Source organism: Pangasianodon hypophthalmus, chromosome 8 (assembly GCF_027358585.1).
Source record: "Pangasianodon hypophthalmus isolate fPanHyp1 chromosome 8, fPanHyp1.pri, whole genome shotgun sequence".
Taxonomy (NCBI): Eukaryota; Metazoa; Chordata; class Actinopteri; order Siluriformes; family Pangasiidae; genus Pangasianodon; species Pangasianodon hypophthalmus.
In genome coordinates, this window is record NC_069717.1 from 17608811 (window position 1) to 17626320 (window position 17510).

The 17510-nt window shown below is 38.5% G+C and overlaps 1 protein-coding gene across 2 annotated transcripts; it reads right to left on the bottom strand.

Annotated features, from left to right (window-relative positions):
- Positions 1 to 251: 251 nt before the first annotated feature.
- snap29 (synaptosome associated protein 29) lies at positions 252 to 12238 on the bottom strand. Of its 2 annotated transcripts, none has more exons than XM_026925743.3 (6): positions 12083 to 12238; positions 9316 to 9592; positions 2651 to 2847; positions 2310 to 2395; positions 1948 to 2043; positions 252 to 1814 (listed from the first exon to the last, which is right to left on the bottom strand). In XM_026925743.3, exons 2-6 carry the CDS (start codon positions 9553 to 9555, stop codon positions 1654 to 1656), a joined length of 780 nt encoding a protein of 259 aa, XP_026781544.1. In that variant the 5' UTR covers positions 9556 to 9592; positions 12083 to 12238; the 3' UTR covers positions 252 to 1653. The 2 variants fall into 2 exon arrangements, with proteins under 2 accessions (XP_026781544.1, XP_034162645.1); XM_034306754.2 differs by lacking the exon at positions 12083 to 12238 and adding an exon at positions 11216 to 12027.
- Between the last annotated feature and the right edge of the window lie 5272 nt (positions 12239 to 17510).

A 17510-nucleotide genomic window follows, 5' to 3' on the forward strand; every position in this document is an offset into this window, starting at 1 on the left:
TGCACTCAGCAAACCCTTCGACGGCGGGTCCGAACAGCCCCGTGGGAGAAACTGGAGAATCGAGGAAAGGAACTTTGTCCGCCTCTTTAATCACCGTCAGGTTCAGCCACAAGTGGCGCTCCTACACCACTAAACTGGCCATTGAACTCCCGATGGCCTGAGCCGTCGCCTTCGTAGCTCGAAGGGCCATGTCCTTGAAGGCCGCAGGGTCGGGCCCCGACTCGTCCATAAATAGACTGTGGACACTTAAGTAATGTAACTAACCTTTTATTTTCTTTACATAATGTATTTTTTCACAGTAGGTTTTAAAAATATAAACACATTAATCTACAACAATTTAGCCTGCTTTACAATGTAAAGACAAACACTGAAATCATGTTGCCCTTTTACATGTCAAACCTACATAAAACAATCAGACTAACCTATTATCTAGTTACTTGATCATGGCCAAATAATTGATAGTTTCCCTATACTGAGAAGAGAAAGTGAAACTCACTTGATTAAAAGTAATAACTAGTAATGGAAGGACATTTATTAGGCAGTTAAACATTCATGAGCAACAGAATTTTATACAGCACTTTATAAATTGTTCAGTCAAAGGAATTTGTAAAGCAGGCTCCAATTCTGTATAATCTGGAAATGCTTTTTCAGCAGGAACATGTTATGGTTACGACATACCAATGTAGTCAGAGTATCTCAAAAAGTACACATGGAAGTTGAATAAAACTGCATTTTAACATCTGTTGTCATTAGGTATTTATGCATTCACAGTTTTGTGGTATCCATGTGCATTTGGGCAGAAACTGAGGTTCTTCTGACAGACTTTACCCTAGGTTGACTATGTTGGTAGCCCATAACTAGCCCGTAGCTTTACTCTGATAAAGTATTTAGATCTCGATAAGAAAACCTTATACTTTTATAGAGCTTTACATTTTTTTTGAAGGTTCGCTTTACACAACTTAAAAAAATTAATTCATGCGTTATGCAAAAATACAAGTTGCACAAACATTTATTAACTGCCCCAACAACTACCCTTAGACTTCTATTGTAAGTAAGCTTCAAGTAAGCAGGTTTTCTTTTCTCTGTACTAAGAAATGTGTCAAAATTCTTGTTTGGTAGGTAGTGATTATACAGAAAAACAACGAATATTCCTTTAAAACTCACACTCAAAATGTAATGTCATGATGGAAAGAAATATTATTTATCATTATGGTTTAAAATAGGTATTCTTCATTTACTGCAACATGTTCTTGCCAACTTTCATTTTAAGACATTTTATAGACCCTATACTTGCTTAGAAAAGCCTTACACAAAATGACTACACATTAGGTCAGATGTCTGATGTGATCTGGCTAAAAGATAAAAATAAAATAAAAAGATAAAAGCTCTTTAGCTAAATGTGTAGAGAAGGACTCACATTCCTATTCGGCATATACCACTGCTTATGAAAACAGCAGAAGGTACTGAAAAGCAAGTACTAGCCTTCACCCTCTGAAACTGATACCACTGTCATATGGTGGGGAGAAAGCATCTATGCTAAGACTTGCTAATTAAATTGGTAAGAGTGAAACTGTTAAATTGGCTATTGGTCAAATAATATCCAATAATGCACCACTATTGAGATGACACAGGAATTAATGTCAGTCTCTAGTTTTATTTCAGATTTTTGAGTTGGCGGTTGGTGGAGCTTATCTTGCCTTCCATAGAGTCCACTTTAGTTAGCAGAGAGTTCAGTGAGACATCATGATCATCAATCTCTGCTTGTAACCCCAGGCCCAAATTCTTCAGTCGACTCAGACCCTTGGACATCTCATCTTTATAGATATCACACACACACACACACACACACACACAAAACACACACACACACATACACACCATTTGAATGCACAAAATAGATAGCTTTGTTTGTTCATTCCTTATTTTATTTCTTAATTCATTTCTCACCTAAGTTATTGTCCAGATGCTCATGAGCAGCTTTCAAGTGTCTGTTCTTTGAGTATCCATTTTGAGATGATTCATTATCAAATGAAGCACCAAACCCTATTTGGCCAAACATACGACGTGAGCTTCATCTTGAACAAATAATTATGTTTCATTTTTTTTAAATGATTAAATTGTGTCTTTATTGACATACACACTGATGTATATTCACACAGAAAGATAGATATCACAGAATTTCAGTAAAGAATATCACTTGCTAAAAGACCAATTCCAGATATCCAGATAGTTAAGAACAAATAGCTCAAAAGATTAGAAGATTAGAAGAAATCATAGAGCCACCTCACATAAGAAGAAAAGGCGCTTACCAGATGTGTCCAGTTTCCTGAGGTTGGGATGGCTGGCCTCATATTTACCTTCATGCTCCTTGGTTTCTGCCAGTGCATTCTGTAATCTAACCATTAGTCCACAGTTTACAAATGCAAATGACATACAAAGACAAAAAAATCTTTTAGTAAATTAAGTCAGTGATATCTGAGTAGATTACTTGAGCAACAGGACTACTGCTGTTGCTTTTACTGTTTAGTCTTCATAGTGTTCAATATTGACTGTCTCCTAGCATTATATTACAGTGAGCTATACAGTTATAACATTTTCTAACATATATAACTTTGCTTGACCATAACGAACAAATGTATAGACTTTGTACCTGTTGTTGGCCTCATAGACTGGTGGCTGTTCCTTCTGTGGAGGCCTTGGCTCAGAATTTCCTTTGAAGTAGTTAACCAAACCTCCCCATACACTCTTAATAGAGTTTATGTGCTTTTGACTAGTCTTCATGTCCTGTGCCATATTATCAACCATTCTCTCTGTTCTCTTCAAGGCCTCACCCTGACGAATTAACTCCTGTTGAGACAAAAGGACAAATTACACATACATATACACTATATGACCAAAAGTATGTGGAAACCTGTTTAGCACACCCATATTTGGGCATTCCCCATACTGTTGCCACAAAGTTGTAATCACACAATTGTCTAGAATGTCTTTGCATGCTGCAGCTTTAAAATTACCTTTCACTGTAATTAAAGGGCCTACACCTGTTTTTAATCATAACAATGCCTCTGTGCAAAAAGTGACCTCCATAAAGACATGGATTTGCCAAGGTTGATGTAGAAGAACTCGAGTGGCCCGAGCCCTGACCTCAACCCCACTGAACACATTTGGGATGAATTGGAACGCCGACTGCTCACCAGGCCTTCTCGCTTGACATTGGTGCCCTATCTCACTCATGCTCTTGTGGCTGAATGAGCACAAATCCCAAAAGCCATATTCCAAAATCTACACACACACAGTTACACAATGTAAAAAAAATTTGACACAGGTTCCTCATATCGAGGCCACAAGACGAAGTGCCACCCAGGTCAATGTATCTGAAGTAATGAGAAAACTGAAGGGATATCAGGACATCAAACATACTCTCAAAATTAAAAATATCCATACTCCCTTCCACAAATTTGAACACTAATTCAACACAATTTATAAATCAATTCAAGTTCTCATAATAGAATACATACAGTATAAACAAAAACAATGAAGAAAGCACTAGAAGATTTGGGCCTAATGGATGTTTGGAGAGATTTCCCCTTTTAAAAAGGGTGAAATGAGCATGACAACAGAAGAAGAGTTCTAGAGTTCGAGGAAGGGTGTACTCTGATGGCAAGGCAAACATGACAACTATCATATCAAAACCAATAGATGTCACTGATTGCTTTGAGAAAGGATTATGTTTTGTGGGGCATTTTGAGTAGTCTATACTATTAGAATATTCCATAAAATTTGTGGGTTGCTGTCGGTGATAGTATAGTGCTGGAGCAGTATTGTGGTCAATAGGTAAGCTGGAGCAAGCCAGAAAAAGCAATGTTATTCCTCAGTAAAGAAATATTTTACAAAGATATCTACAAAGAAGGTATGTGCATGTAAATGTACATTTTAAATGTTATTGGTGTTAATTAATGCTGTCATGTACATGCATATGCTTTTTTATATTACTGTTGAACAACTGCTCTTCCTTAAGAAAAAAAATTCTCCTTATTGTTTTCACTTTCCTATCTTCCCAGTTACAAGCATTTTAAATTTTCAAAGCCCCATTCACTGCCCATTAAAAAAAAAAAAAAAAAAAAACTGTCACTGTCCAGTTGAAACACACTATTCTTCCCTACATTTTAAACTTATAGACATGATTACACAAAAAAAAAATCTACAAAAGCAGTACAAATGATGTGCAACTAATTGCTCTATAAACTCTACAAAAATAAAAGGAATATGGACCACATATGCCCACAAAAACCACATTACACTGTATAAAGCTTTAGGCCTTTGTCAAAGCTACAACAAAACAGTGGGCTCAATGGAAGAAGACCCAGGAGGACTCTACTGTTGAAAGAAAAACATAAAAATGCCAGACTAGAATTTTATTTTGACAAGTCACAATGCTTCTGGGAGAATGTCCTTTGGACAGATGAGACAAAACTGGAGCTTTCTGGCAAGTCACAACAGCTCTATGTTCACAGACAAAAAATGAAGCTTTCAAAGAAAAGAACACCACACCTACTATGAAACATGGAGGAGGCTTGGTTATGTTTTGGGTCTACTTTGCTGTGTCTGGCACAGGGTGCCTTGAATCTATGCAGGGCACAATGAAATCTCAAGACTATCAAGGTATTCTGGAGCGAAACCTACTCCCCAGTGTCAGAAAGCTCAGTCTCAGTCGCAGGTCATGAGTCCTCCCAACATGATCAAGACCCAAAACCCACAGTAAAAGCATCCAAGAATGGCTAAGAACAAAACAATGGACTATTCTGACGTGGCCTTCTATGAGCCCTGATCTGAATCCTATCGAACATCTATGGAATCTGTGGAGCTGAAACATGCAGTCTGGAGAAGGCACACTTTAAACCTGAGACAGATGGAGCAGTTTGCTCAGGAAGAGTGGGACAAACTACCTATTGACAGGTGCAGAATTCTCACAGAGAGCTACAGAAACTCTAAAAAAAATATTAGGTTAAGGGTCCCATCATTTTTGTCCATGCCATTTTCATTTGTTTTATCGTTTAAAATATTCTGTTGAATCAAAAATCAAAAGCAAAGTCTGATTTTTATTAAATATGGAATAAACAATGATGGATGCCAATTACTTTTGTCAGTTTCAAGTTCTTTCAAAGAAAATTGTGGGTTCTTCTTTTATTTGTGGAAGGGTACCAACAAAATTTTCCACGTCTGTACTTATGTTTGTGTGAAACACTGTGGTATATAAAACCATTTATGTGCATGAATTTATGTGCAACTTGATAGCGTCCCCCAGTGGCCGATTAGTTTCAAATTTCTCACAGACCCATGAAGCCAAAGAGTCAAACAAGTCCACAAAGTTTCGTTCCGATCGGCCTTTGTTAACCTTGTCTAATAGCTGCTGAAAATTAACTGGTCAATGGCATTTAAGTAAATAGCTATTTAAGTAAAAGTGGTTTCGTTCAAAGCAGACAAACAGCCTAGGACTAGTTCGCAAAAGTAGGTTTCGCAAAAAAATCCAACATGGCTGAAATTTTTCATGGCGGAAATGAAATCAAAGATACAGATTTTGTTCGGATTGTCCCAAGGATTCCAATGATATAAGACAATTGTGACAAACAGGTGAAAAGTTATGGCCATTTTTGTAAAACTTTTTGTTTTGATCATCGTAGCACCACCGTGTGGCCGACTGAGGCGAGACTTTGAGCAGGGGTAATCCCAAATGTCTTTGCACAATCCCAGATCCACTCCATTCACAAGAAGTTTGTGACCATATTAAAAAGTCTTTCTAGACAAAATAAATGTATACATATTAATGACCAAAGCAACTTATCCTCCCAACACATCAACACAGCCATATAATCTCCCACACAAGTCTAGCAGTACAACTCGCTATTTACTACCTGACTCCCTACTGACCACTAGTAGATGTAGTAGGCATATTCATTCAGTATTGAATGACAGTTACAAGATTTTAGCTTGACTGGACTTACAGGCCTGAGAAACAGTTATTTGAATCTAATTGAATTAATTAGAAAAATAACTTGACAAAGTTTTCAACTCTGACCAACAAAAAGCAGAACAAATTTTATTTTCCTATGTCAAATGGTTGAGCAGATGCATGCATTATTTTGTTATAGCTCCCCCTATAGGCTAATTTGTATGAAAATTGAGGGGTGGCCAGAAAGTTATGGGTGTCCTGATTATGCATTGTAAAGTTCATAAAAAGAGTATGTAATATAAGGCACGAACAAGACCATGTAAGGATAAGACATGGGGCGTTACTATATTAAAACATGATAATCAATGTAATAGGTCACCCAGTAAGATGATGAATTCTTTGTTCTCTACAACTTACATAATTCATGAATGTAACCATATATATTAATGTTTTTCATTTCAACCCTCGTAGCACTCTGAGGTAAGGTATGGTACGGTAGAGTAAGAGTGTGAGCAATTGCTGACTGAATAAAATATTTTCTTGAGCATATTCAAGTGTTGGCAGTGGTTTCCTCATTTTACAGGTAAATTTCCCACACATATTATTGGCATCCCTGGGTTATTTAATAAACTGACTGTTAAAGGTAGAGTAATTCCTTTTCTGGTAGATGAAGGAGAGAAGAACACATGTTCAGTGTTCAGTGCAGTTCCTAAACTAGGAACTACATCAATGAACTTTACTAAACTAGGAACTACAGTGCAAAAAAAAGTCTACACACCCCTTTTAAAATGGCAGGTTTTTGTGATGTAAAAAAAAAAAAATTAAATCAAGATAAATCATGTCAGAATTTTTTACACCTTCAATGTGAAATCACAGTGTATAAAAATTAAGTGGAAAACAATCAGAAACACTTAGGGGAAAAATAGGAAAAATAAAAAACTTACAATGACCTGGGTACAAAAGTGTGCACACCCTTTTATAATTAGGGATGTGGCTATGTTCAGAATGAACCAATCACATTCAATCTCACGTTCAAAAGTTATTATCATACAGCTGTCATCAGTGAAATTATTCCGATTAACCCCAAATAAAGACAAGCTGTTTCTGTAGGATTTTCCACTGCTGCCACTGCTGGGCCCTTGAGCAAGACCCTTAACCCTCAACTGCTCAGTTGCATAAATGAGGTAAATGTAAGTCGTCCTGGATAAGGGCGTCTGCCAACTGCCATACATGTAAAATATACTTGGATAGTTTTGGCAAAATGTCTTCCATATTAGAATTATTTACCGCTACTAGACAATGAAAGGGCAGTCAAGCAACAAAATTCATGACGATAATGCCAAGACAATTCAGAATTCTTGGCATCTTTCACAAAAATAAGACATATAAAATGAATAACACTTGACAAGACTGAGCTTAAATGTTTGAGGATATATACATTTTCTTTAAAACACAATACTTGCTCAAATATTTAAAAAATGGTTAGGTAAATTTTTTATGCAAAGAACTGGATTCCAAAACTACACCCCAAATTAATACTTGGCAAAGCCTTCCCTGGAGAGAATAACAGCAGTGAGCCTCTTCCTGTTTAACAAGGAGGGAGAACATCTGTAGAGACTCCTGCATGCAGAATATTTCAAGCTGTTATACAGATTGGTTGATGTGGATTACCCACAGTGTTTCAGCAGGATTCAAATCCAAAACTGAAATGGCTGTTGCAAAGCACTTATTTTGAGTTCCCACAAATATTTCTGTGCAACAAGTGCATAAATTAGGCCTAATCTGCACATGCCATTAACACAATCTTAACAATTCCAGTAGCTGATAAATATATCCGTCAACCATACATGCATGAAAAAAAAAAAAAAAATTAACTCCTCAAGTAATATTAGATTACAATTATTTGACAACTTCAAGTTTATGAAACTAAACAAGCCAAAATAAAAATAAAATTAGCTTTCTACCAAGTTACTGTCCTAGCGTGTCTGAAAAACTTTTAAAAAAAAATTTAAATACCATGTTGTTATATAATTTCCCTTATTGTATTTTTTCAGTGTACACACAAGTTCACACAAGTAAATGGACATTTACATTCACTGTTTGGTGTCTTAATAGAAAGAAAAATGTCAGCCATTGTCAATCAGCTACAGAAAACTGGCAGCTAGCACTGACAACTTTCAGTAAGTTGTTTCAATGAAGTCTTCTATCTCACTATTTTCAAGCATTTTTCATTATTCTTAAGTGTCTGTAAAATACACTATATGGCCAAAAGTATGTGGACACCTAACCATTACACCCATATGTGAACGTTCCAAAACCTGGGCATTAACACCAAGTTGGTTTCCCCTTTGCTGTTACAATACCCTCACCTCTTGGAAGGCTTTTGACTAGATTCTGGAACATGGCTATAGGGATTTGCCATTCAGCCACAAGAGCTTTAGTGAGGTCAGGCACTGGTGACAAGTGAGAAGGCCTGGCACACCTTCTGCATTCCAATTCATTCCAAAGGTGTTTAGTTGGTTTGAGGTCAAGGCTTAGGCAGCTCAAATACGTCCACATCAGCTTTGGCAAACCATGTCTTTATGGACCTCATTTTGTGAATAGGGGCACTGTCATAATGAAACAGGTCTGGACCCTTTAGTTTCAGTGAGGGGAAATTGTAATACTATTATGTACAAAAACATTCTATACAATTGTGTGCTTCCAACTTTGTGGCAACCATTTGGGGAAGGGCCACAGGTGTCCAATAGGTGTCCACATACTTTTGGCCATATAGTATACATCTTAATGAATTTTTACTCTAAAAATGATGCATTTATGTTTTTAATAAACTTATGCAAAGTGCCTTTTTCTGCCTTCCCAACATCACATTTTCACTCTAACCACCACCCAGTTATCAACATAATAAAGCAGACCCCCAATATTCAGTAACATAGTAGTTCACTCACAAAGCAGTGCAATGAATTTATACTACAGTTTAGCAGCAGTAGCTAGACAGGTAGTGTTACCAGTAAACCTGCTGATTGTATGCTTAATACAAGGAAAGCACTTCACATATCAACATACACAGTCAGCTTCTATGATATCAGTGTTTTGTAACCTGTTGTTCCAAAATGGGTTATTACCTTCTTTAAATAATATTTAAGAATATCAATAATTTTGACACATTTTTGAGAGAAAAATTAGTGTAAAAGTCCTCACAGTCTTTTAGCCTATTTATGTTAGAGGAAATGTAAGTACATGCAGAAAATTTGAATCACTGTATAAATGTTGATTTTATAACTCATTTTCCTAAAAGGTGTTGTTAATTTTGGAGTTTACTGTAATTGCTTTGTGAGTAATTTGGTCATGTAAAATTCTCTAACCTCTGCTGTCTCTGTTCCGATTTTCTCTGACTCATAGATGAGGCGGAGGGAGCGACTGCTGCTGTCCATGGCAGACTGAGCGGTGCACATCACCTCTTGTTCGAGCTGCCTCTGACGTCGATCTGCTGGATTCATTGTGCTTTCTTCTTCATCACCATCATCGAAATTAAAGCCTCTTCTTGCTGGTGAGGCATGCTCTTCATCATCATGTGCAAATGGGTTGTGGACGTTTGAATACATTGCCACCCTCAAGGCAAGGTTTGGATGATATCGAAGCCTATATCAAAAGGAATGGGAAATGGTAGAATACTCTCAAGTCTTTGCACGTGTAAACAAATACAATGTGTAAATAAGGCAACCAACCAATAACCGGTTATACATACATATATCTCACACACACATACACACACTCCGATCAACCATAACATTAAAACCACTGGCAGGTGAAGAGAATAACATGGATTATCTCATTACAGTGGCACCTGTCATGGGGTGGGATATATTAGGCAGCAAGTGAACAGTCACTTCTCGAATGATGTTTTGGAAGCAGGAAAAATAATCAAGTGTAAGGATCTGAGTGACTCTGACTAGTGCCAAACTGTGATGGCTAGATGACTGGGTCTCCAAAACAGCAGGTCTTGTGGGGTGCTCCCAGTATGCAATTGTTAGTAACTACCAAAAGTAGTCCAAGGAAGGACAAGCAGTGAACAGGGTCATGAGTGCCCAAGGCTCACTGATGAGCGAAGGCTAGCCATTCTGGTCCAATCCCACAGAAGAGCTACTGTAGCACAAATTGCTGGAAAGGTTAATGCTGGCTATGTCAGAACACAGTCCATCACAGCTTGCTGCGTATGGAGCTACATAGACACAGACCGGTCAGAATGCCAATGCTGACTCCTGTCCACCCCCAAAAGCACATACAATGGACATGTGAGCATCAGACCTGGACCATGGAGCAATGGAAGAAGGTGGCCTGGTCTGATGAATCACATTTTCTTTTACATCATGTGGATGGCTGGGTGCGTGTACATCGCTTACCTGGGGAAGAGATGGCACCAGGATGCACTATAGGAAGAAGGCAAATCAGCAGAGGCAATATGATGCTTTGGGCAATGTTCTTCTGGGAAACTTTGGGTCCTGGCATTCTTGTGGATGCTATTTTGACACAAACCACCTACCTAAACATTGTTGCAGACCAAATACACCCCTTCATGGCAACGGTGTATATATATATATATATATATATATATATATATATATATAGCTATGTAAATAAAAATGAATGCCAGGGCCCAAGATTTCCCAGCAGAACACTGCCCAGAGAATCACACTGCTTCTGCTTGCTTGCATTCTGGTGCCATCTTGTCCCCAGGTAAGCAACGCTGACTCACCCAGCCATCCACATGATGTAAAAGAAATCGTGGTTCATCAAACCAGGCCACCTTCTTCCATTGCTCTATGGTTCACTTCTGATGCTCACGTGCCCATTGTAAGTGCTTTCGGCGGTGGACAGGGGTCACCATAGCACCAATGCACTGTGTGTTCTGACACCTTTCTATCATAGCCAGCTTTAACTTTTCAGCAATTTGTGCTACAGTAGCTCTTCTGTGGGATTGGACCAGACGGGCTAGCCTTTGCTCCCAACGCGCATCAGTGAGCCTTGGGCGCCCATGACCCTGTCGCCGATTGTCCTTCCTTGGGTCAACCACTGCACAGCGGGAACACCCCAAAAGACCTTTTTGGAGATCCTCTTATCCAGTCATCACAATTTGGCCCTTGTCAAAGTTGCTTCTAGAACAGACTGTTCACTTGCTGCCTAATAATCAATGTTATTCACTTCACCTGTCAGTGGTTTTAATGTTAGGGTTGATAAATGTATAATTATAATGCATAATTATACCTGTAGCTGCCATTATAATGGCTCCTATAATCAGTCTCTGGGATTTAGCTTTCTTAATGACTTTATTTTCTTTCTCCTCCTGAAAATCCTTTGTCAGTTGGGATGTGTAGTCGAGGTTTTACCATCCAGACCAAATATATGGTTGAGTGTCTCTTCTGAAGTATCCATTTTTTTCGTTTAGTATCTAGTGTTTAGTATCTGGGGAGGGTAACTGATATGCGTGCTACAAGATTAAATATGGCAAGTATCATCTTTTTTTTCCCAACGCGAGGCGATATCTGCATAGAAAATCACAGACGTGTTTCTGGATGGGACGAAAATGATCAGAAGACCGCTGAGTTTGGTGAATAACAGAAGGAAATTCAGAAGGATAGATAAAACCACTTTCATGACCGATCCTAAATAAAATAACAGAGTAACACCTGTAAAATAGTTAATTATCCCTGGATCCCAGGTAAACTTAATTCCGTCCGAACAGGCCTTTTGGAAGTCTTTGGCAATGAAAGAACTACATATCAAGCTGACTTGGCGGACCCCAGTAGTTTCGGTATAATTGGATGTAAATTAATTTGCTTTCACACCTTGTAGTCAGCACGCCTAATAGTTTTTTAGATCACTGACTGAAAACAAACTGAGCCTAAAAATAGTTGCGACATCAGTGTATAATTGCACACGTATATCTTGTTGGGATAACTGAAAGCGGAATTCGACTCCTACTAACGAGGGAAAGGCAGAAAACAACGGCGACAGTCCCTGTCCCTGTCGACAACCTCATGATTTACACCTCACGTAGCGACTTTTCCGTGACATTTTTCCGACACCAGCTTCAAGAAACATACTATTACAGTAATTAAACAAAGAACCTACCCCTTATCGCTGAAGGTAATGGTTTCAGTGCTGCCAGAGTGTCCACAACACTTCCTGTCTCGGCGTTGACGTCAAAAGGCGTGTTCGAAGCAACTACCGCTACATTCTCCCCTCAACCCGGAACTGCTATTCGGGAACTCGGGATTTTTTTTATTTATTAATTTATTTTTTAAATTATTATTTAATACAAACCTTTATGACATATTTCTACAGTCAAATGTACGGTGTTGGCGTTGACACAGTGTTCAAAAGAACAGAGACGAAACAAACAAAAAGGGGGTGGAGTGGCTGGGAAGTGAGGGTCATTCTAGTAACATAAACAAGTGCAAAACTTAGAGAAGTTTCAGGGTGTTTCTGTTCGTCATGTAATGGAGAGACTTTGCAAATAGCCTGAGTTCATTCTTCCATCCGTTGATATGGGGCTTAACCTTCAAACATTTATGAATAAAGTGTTTACCCAATAGAATCAAGTTGTTTATCAAAAAGTCTAGGTTCTCCTTCAGAAATACTCCAACTTTAATCGAGGTCACATTTAAAGGCTGTATTGATATACTTCTAGATTGAAGTTAGCTTTGCAATGCAAGCCAAAATTCCTGTACAAGTTCACATTGGAAGAAAATATGTTCTACAGTTTCAATGTCTCTCTCACAGAATCCACAAGACTTGGTCTCCCACTTAAGTTTTTCATGTAAGAAGTGACTGGATGGATAAATGTCATTCAAAATTTGAAAGGTCACCTCTTTGGCCTTAGGAAGGGTCGGATAGGATAAATATTGCTTCCTTATTTTCTTTGCCTCTTCTTCACTGTATTCTTGAAGAACATATTTTCTTTTCAATTGATTAGGGTAGTATTGTGTGGATAACACATTTGTGTTAAAATGCGAAAACGTCCTTTTCAGTGGTTCTAATATCCTTGCACTCTACTCTATTTATCAGTAAACTTGACACTGCCTTATTTTCCTGTCTTCTCTTCTCTAGATTGCTGAAATACAAGGTGTTCTTTTCTCCTTCCTCTATCTACTTTGCTCTCAATCTCACAAATGCACATTGGGCTCTCTTGTGGTATATAATTTGGATTGTAATATCTCTAGCTTTTCTTTATCTTCACTATTTAATTCTGCTTTACCACAGCCTTTACTAATTTCCTGAAAAAAGTTAGTTTCTTCCTTTCTTTTTTCCTTGGTAATCTCCTTACTGAATTTTATGGAACTCTCTGTAATTCTACATTTTATAAATTCCAATTTATTACAGAAATTGTCTGTGGTCTCAGTATTTTCGATTTCAGTTAATATTTCTTTTATCACTGTACAATATTCCTTAATTTTTAACAGATTGGAGTTGAATTTCCAATAGCCTTTGTTTTTCCTTATTCTATCAATGGAATTTAATTTAATTTCTATTACACCGGGATATGTTAATGGGCTTTGGAGATTAAGATGTCTGAGACAAATTCTCTAATTGAATCAACAGCAAGCCAATAATCAATACTGGATTTGCAGGTCCCATTAGGTTTACAACAGGATTGTTTTATTCCTGGATTTAAACTTCTCCATATATCTACCAGGCAATTTCTATTAATAAATTCCCCAGTTGTATGGTTAAAGTGGTAAGTGTCAAATTTAGTGGGCCATTTATCTTCCCATTCCTCAGGTGTCATATTCCATTCGTCTCCCGTTAGAATAAAGTCTGTAGGATAGAGCATTTTGAGCTCTGATACAGCGTTAGTGATATCTGCATTTGTTTATTTTGGGCATTATGCCCATACACATTAGTTAAAATGAGAAGATAACTTTCAACTTTTAAAACAACTATTAACTAGTGACCTTGCCCATCTACCCTGTATGTAATAATATCACTTGGAAACCTGTTGAAACAAATTGCAACACCATTGGTTAGTCCAAAAGTTTTAAAGTTTCTTGTAATAAACGACATTGTGGTTTTCGCCCTTTGCAAAATAAGAATAATGCCTTTCTTCTGACCAACACAGCAAATGAAATAGAACAGCTGAAGATTTCTGATCATTGGAAATGGATTGAAAAACCAACAAAAGAACTTAGTGCAAAGCTTATTTATGCAATAATTATTTATGCAAGTAGATCAAACCTTTCTCCTGGTTAGCCAATCCGCTGACCCTTTATGTAGCCTAGTGGTCCATGTAGGTTCGTTTTCCATCCCGACAGGCCTGTTCAGTCAGCAGTGATAGTTATTTCCTTGCCTCCCTATCTTCCAGCGGTAGCATCTCGGCAAGGCGGAGGCCTTTCGTTGTGCACACTGGGGAATCCATGCAGCAACGCCATATCTCCTCCTTGACAAGTCTCCAGACAAATAAGACAACTATATGTCTTTCGGCTGATCCTGTGCACAATGTTGATGGCTTCATCAAGCTGTCGCTCTTCCATGTCGGGGGCAATCTTATTAAAGAGTTGTATGATGTCTGCTCTGATATTTTCATCACTTTTCTCTGTTAGATGTTAAAGTTTCAGGCACCATTGCATCTTATATCTTTCCTGCTCCCTGATTTTCTCTTTAAGCTCCTTTTCTTTATACCGGTGTTCATTGTGCTTTTCCAGCTCACAGATTTTTTTCCTTGACTTCGTCAGCAGTAAACTGTACTGCTTTAGTTAGGTTAGCAATCATGCAGCTACTCTGTTTGGCTTGCTCTCTAAGTTGCACCAGTTGTGCAGTTCAGCTCCTGAAGTTTGCAGATGACACCACAGTCATTGGCCTCATCCAGGATGGTGATGAGTCTGCATACAGAAAGGAGGTTGAGCAGCTGGCTGTCTGGTGCAGTCAAAACAACCTGGAGCTGAACACGCTGAGAACAGTGGAGATGATAGTGGACTTCAGGAGGAACCCCCGGCACTGCCCACACTCACCATCCTGGACAGCACTGTCGCCACCTTGGAGTCCTTCAGGTTCCTGGGCTCTACCATCTCACAGGACCTGAAGTGGGAGACCCACATAGACTTCATCTTGAAAAAGGCCCAGCAGATTTTACTTCCTTTGCCAATTGAGGAAGTTCAATGTGCCATAGGAGCTGCTGACCCAGTTCTACCAAATCAGCAGCTACCAAATCAGATATAAGAAGACTTCAACGGACAGTCCGAACTGCTGAGAGGATTTCTGGTGCTCCCCTGCCCACCCTACAGGACCTATACTCATCCAGAGTGAGGAAACGGGCAGGTAAAATCATTTCAGACACCTCACACCCAGGCCACAATTTCTTTTGTCCTCCGGCTGGCGCCTCAGAGCACTGACCACTAGAACAACCAGGCACAAGAACAGCTTTTTCCAACAAGCCATTTCCCTCATGAACAGTTAACTGACTTCTAGGTCCTTCTTAGCATAATACCTCTCTGTAGATAAATTTTTTTGTGCAATATGTAAATTCATTCTTTTACTATATTACCTGTACACATATCCTTAATGCTTCTCCCATTGCCTTCACCTTGCATTATTATTTGTCATTTTTATTATTATATGTCTCGCTGTCGGAGCTTCATACCAAGTCAAATTCCTTGTGTGTGAGCACACTTGGCAATAAAAGCTCTTTCTTTTCTTTCTTCTTTGTTCATTAAAATTCTTTTTTTAATGCTTTAAATGGCTTCCACTATGGTCAGGTTCAAGATCTCACTCTCTTTTGTTGCAATTTTGCTTTTCTTCCCGGCTGGAATCTTACTCAAATTTGTTGGCACAGAGTCTTTTCTTTTGTTAGCTATGCTAACATCCATGGCGTAGTCATGGTCTTCAGTCTGTTCTAGAACCTTAACCTCCTTAAAACTCATCCTAGCCTGGGTCTTTATACTTTCCCCATCTTTAATTTTCAGGCTAGCAGGTTTGATCGTACTTTGTTTTTCTTTTTAAGTAGATTTGGGACAAATATGCTGTTGCCTCTGATGCAAATTGTTGCTTAACACACCATCTTGCCACTCCCAGGAACTCAGGATGGTCTCCTCAACCCCAAGTTGTATCGTCAAATCAGCATCAATTCAAATCACCGTCATTCCGGGCACCAACTTCCCACTTCCGAAGTAGACTTTCAGCATGTGAAATGTCTTTGGAGACCACTGTGAATATGGGCAGCAAGGATGTGATATGATGCACCAAGGCGTTGTGGTTTTTTTTTATCCACACATCATCGATTCCAACACGCTTATTCGTTTCAGCGTTAAAATATACCAACTATTCCTGTATGCAGCAACACCACAATCCAGACAGCTTCTCTTTTGATGTTGATTTTATATTCTTTTGAAGCTGTATAAAATGAGATGGTGCCACACCACTATAATCCTATTTTCTGAAGAGGTCATGCCATGATGTGTCAATCTTCTATTGGTCAGATGTCTTCATGTGATACGAATTTGCAGGTCAGAGTTCACCAAATTTGAACTTTGGAATGCAGCGAAATCCAAAACTTCTTTGCATGAGCTTACGTTTCCGGTCTCCAGCATTTGCATGCGTATGAATAGAAGTCAATGGGAGGCGCACTAGATGAGGGTGACTGGTGAGGAGGTAGTGTTGAGGAGCTGAGGATTAAAGTTTGTTCCTTTGCCTTAAATTGTACTTTTTGATAAAAAATTTGACCAATATTGACATCTAAATGTAAGAGCTCATAACTGATCACCAGAAGTTGCAAAAAGTCGAGAGTCCTAACATTTTCTTCAACTTTGCAACTGGCCGATTTGCAACCTAATGAGCTTCCATAGGGGAGAAACGGAAAGAGAGGGAATATAAGGTCAAAGAAAAGGACCTAACAAAACCGCTAACAAAGAGGAAAGGCAAAGATGACAAAATGATCATTTGCATCACTGACATTCATGCATTGCACTCATATTCAAGATTCGACCCCGAGCACACCTGAGCTGAAGAAAGGTAAACACCAACCGTCCTTATCTGAACTTCAAGAAAACATCGTAGGATGCATAAATGAGAGAGTCAATGGACTAGAGGAATTTTTAAAGGAAAATACAGTGAGCATTGAAGCTTTGAAGAAAACAACAGAATTCCTCTTCAATTAAGTAAAAGATGTCAAAGAAGATGTGAACAATGTAAAGAAGGAAGTGAAGACAGTTCGTGAGCAGTGCACATGGTAAAAAAAAATGTTGGAGATTGAATTTAGGCTCAGTGAGGTAGAACAATACAAAAGAAAATGGAATCTGAGGCTTTATGGATTGGTGAAACAAGCAGGCAAAGACATAAAGGCACAAATGGTGGACATCTGTTGCGCTGTTCTGCCAGATTTTACCAGCAAACTACAACAAGAGATAGACATCATACACCGGCTTGGAAGAAAGTTTGAAGGAAATGCTGTGAAAGCAAGAACCGTTATCATCCAGTTCATGTCTAGATCTACACAAGACTTGCTTTGGAAGGCTGTGAAAACAAGCACCTATCTGAAGACAAGGGAGTTATGATTTGGAGAGGATTT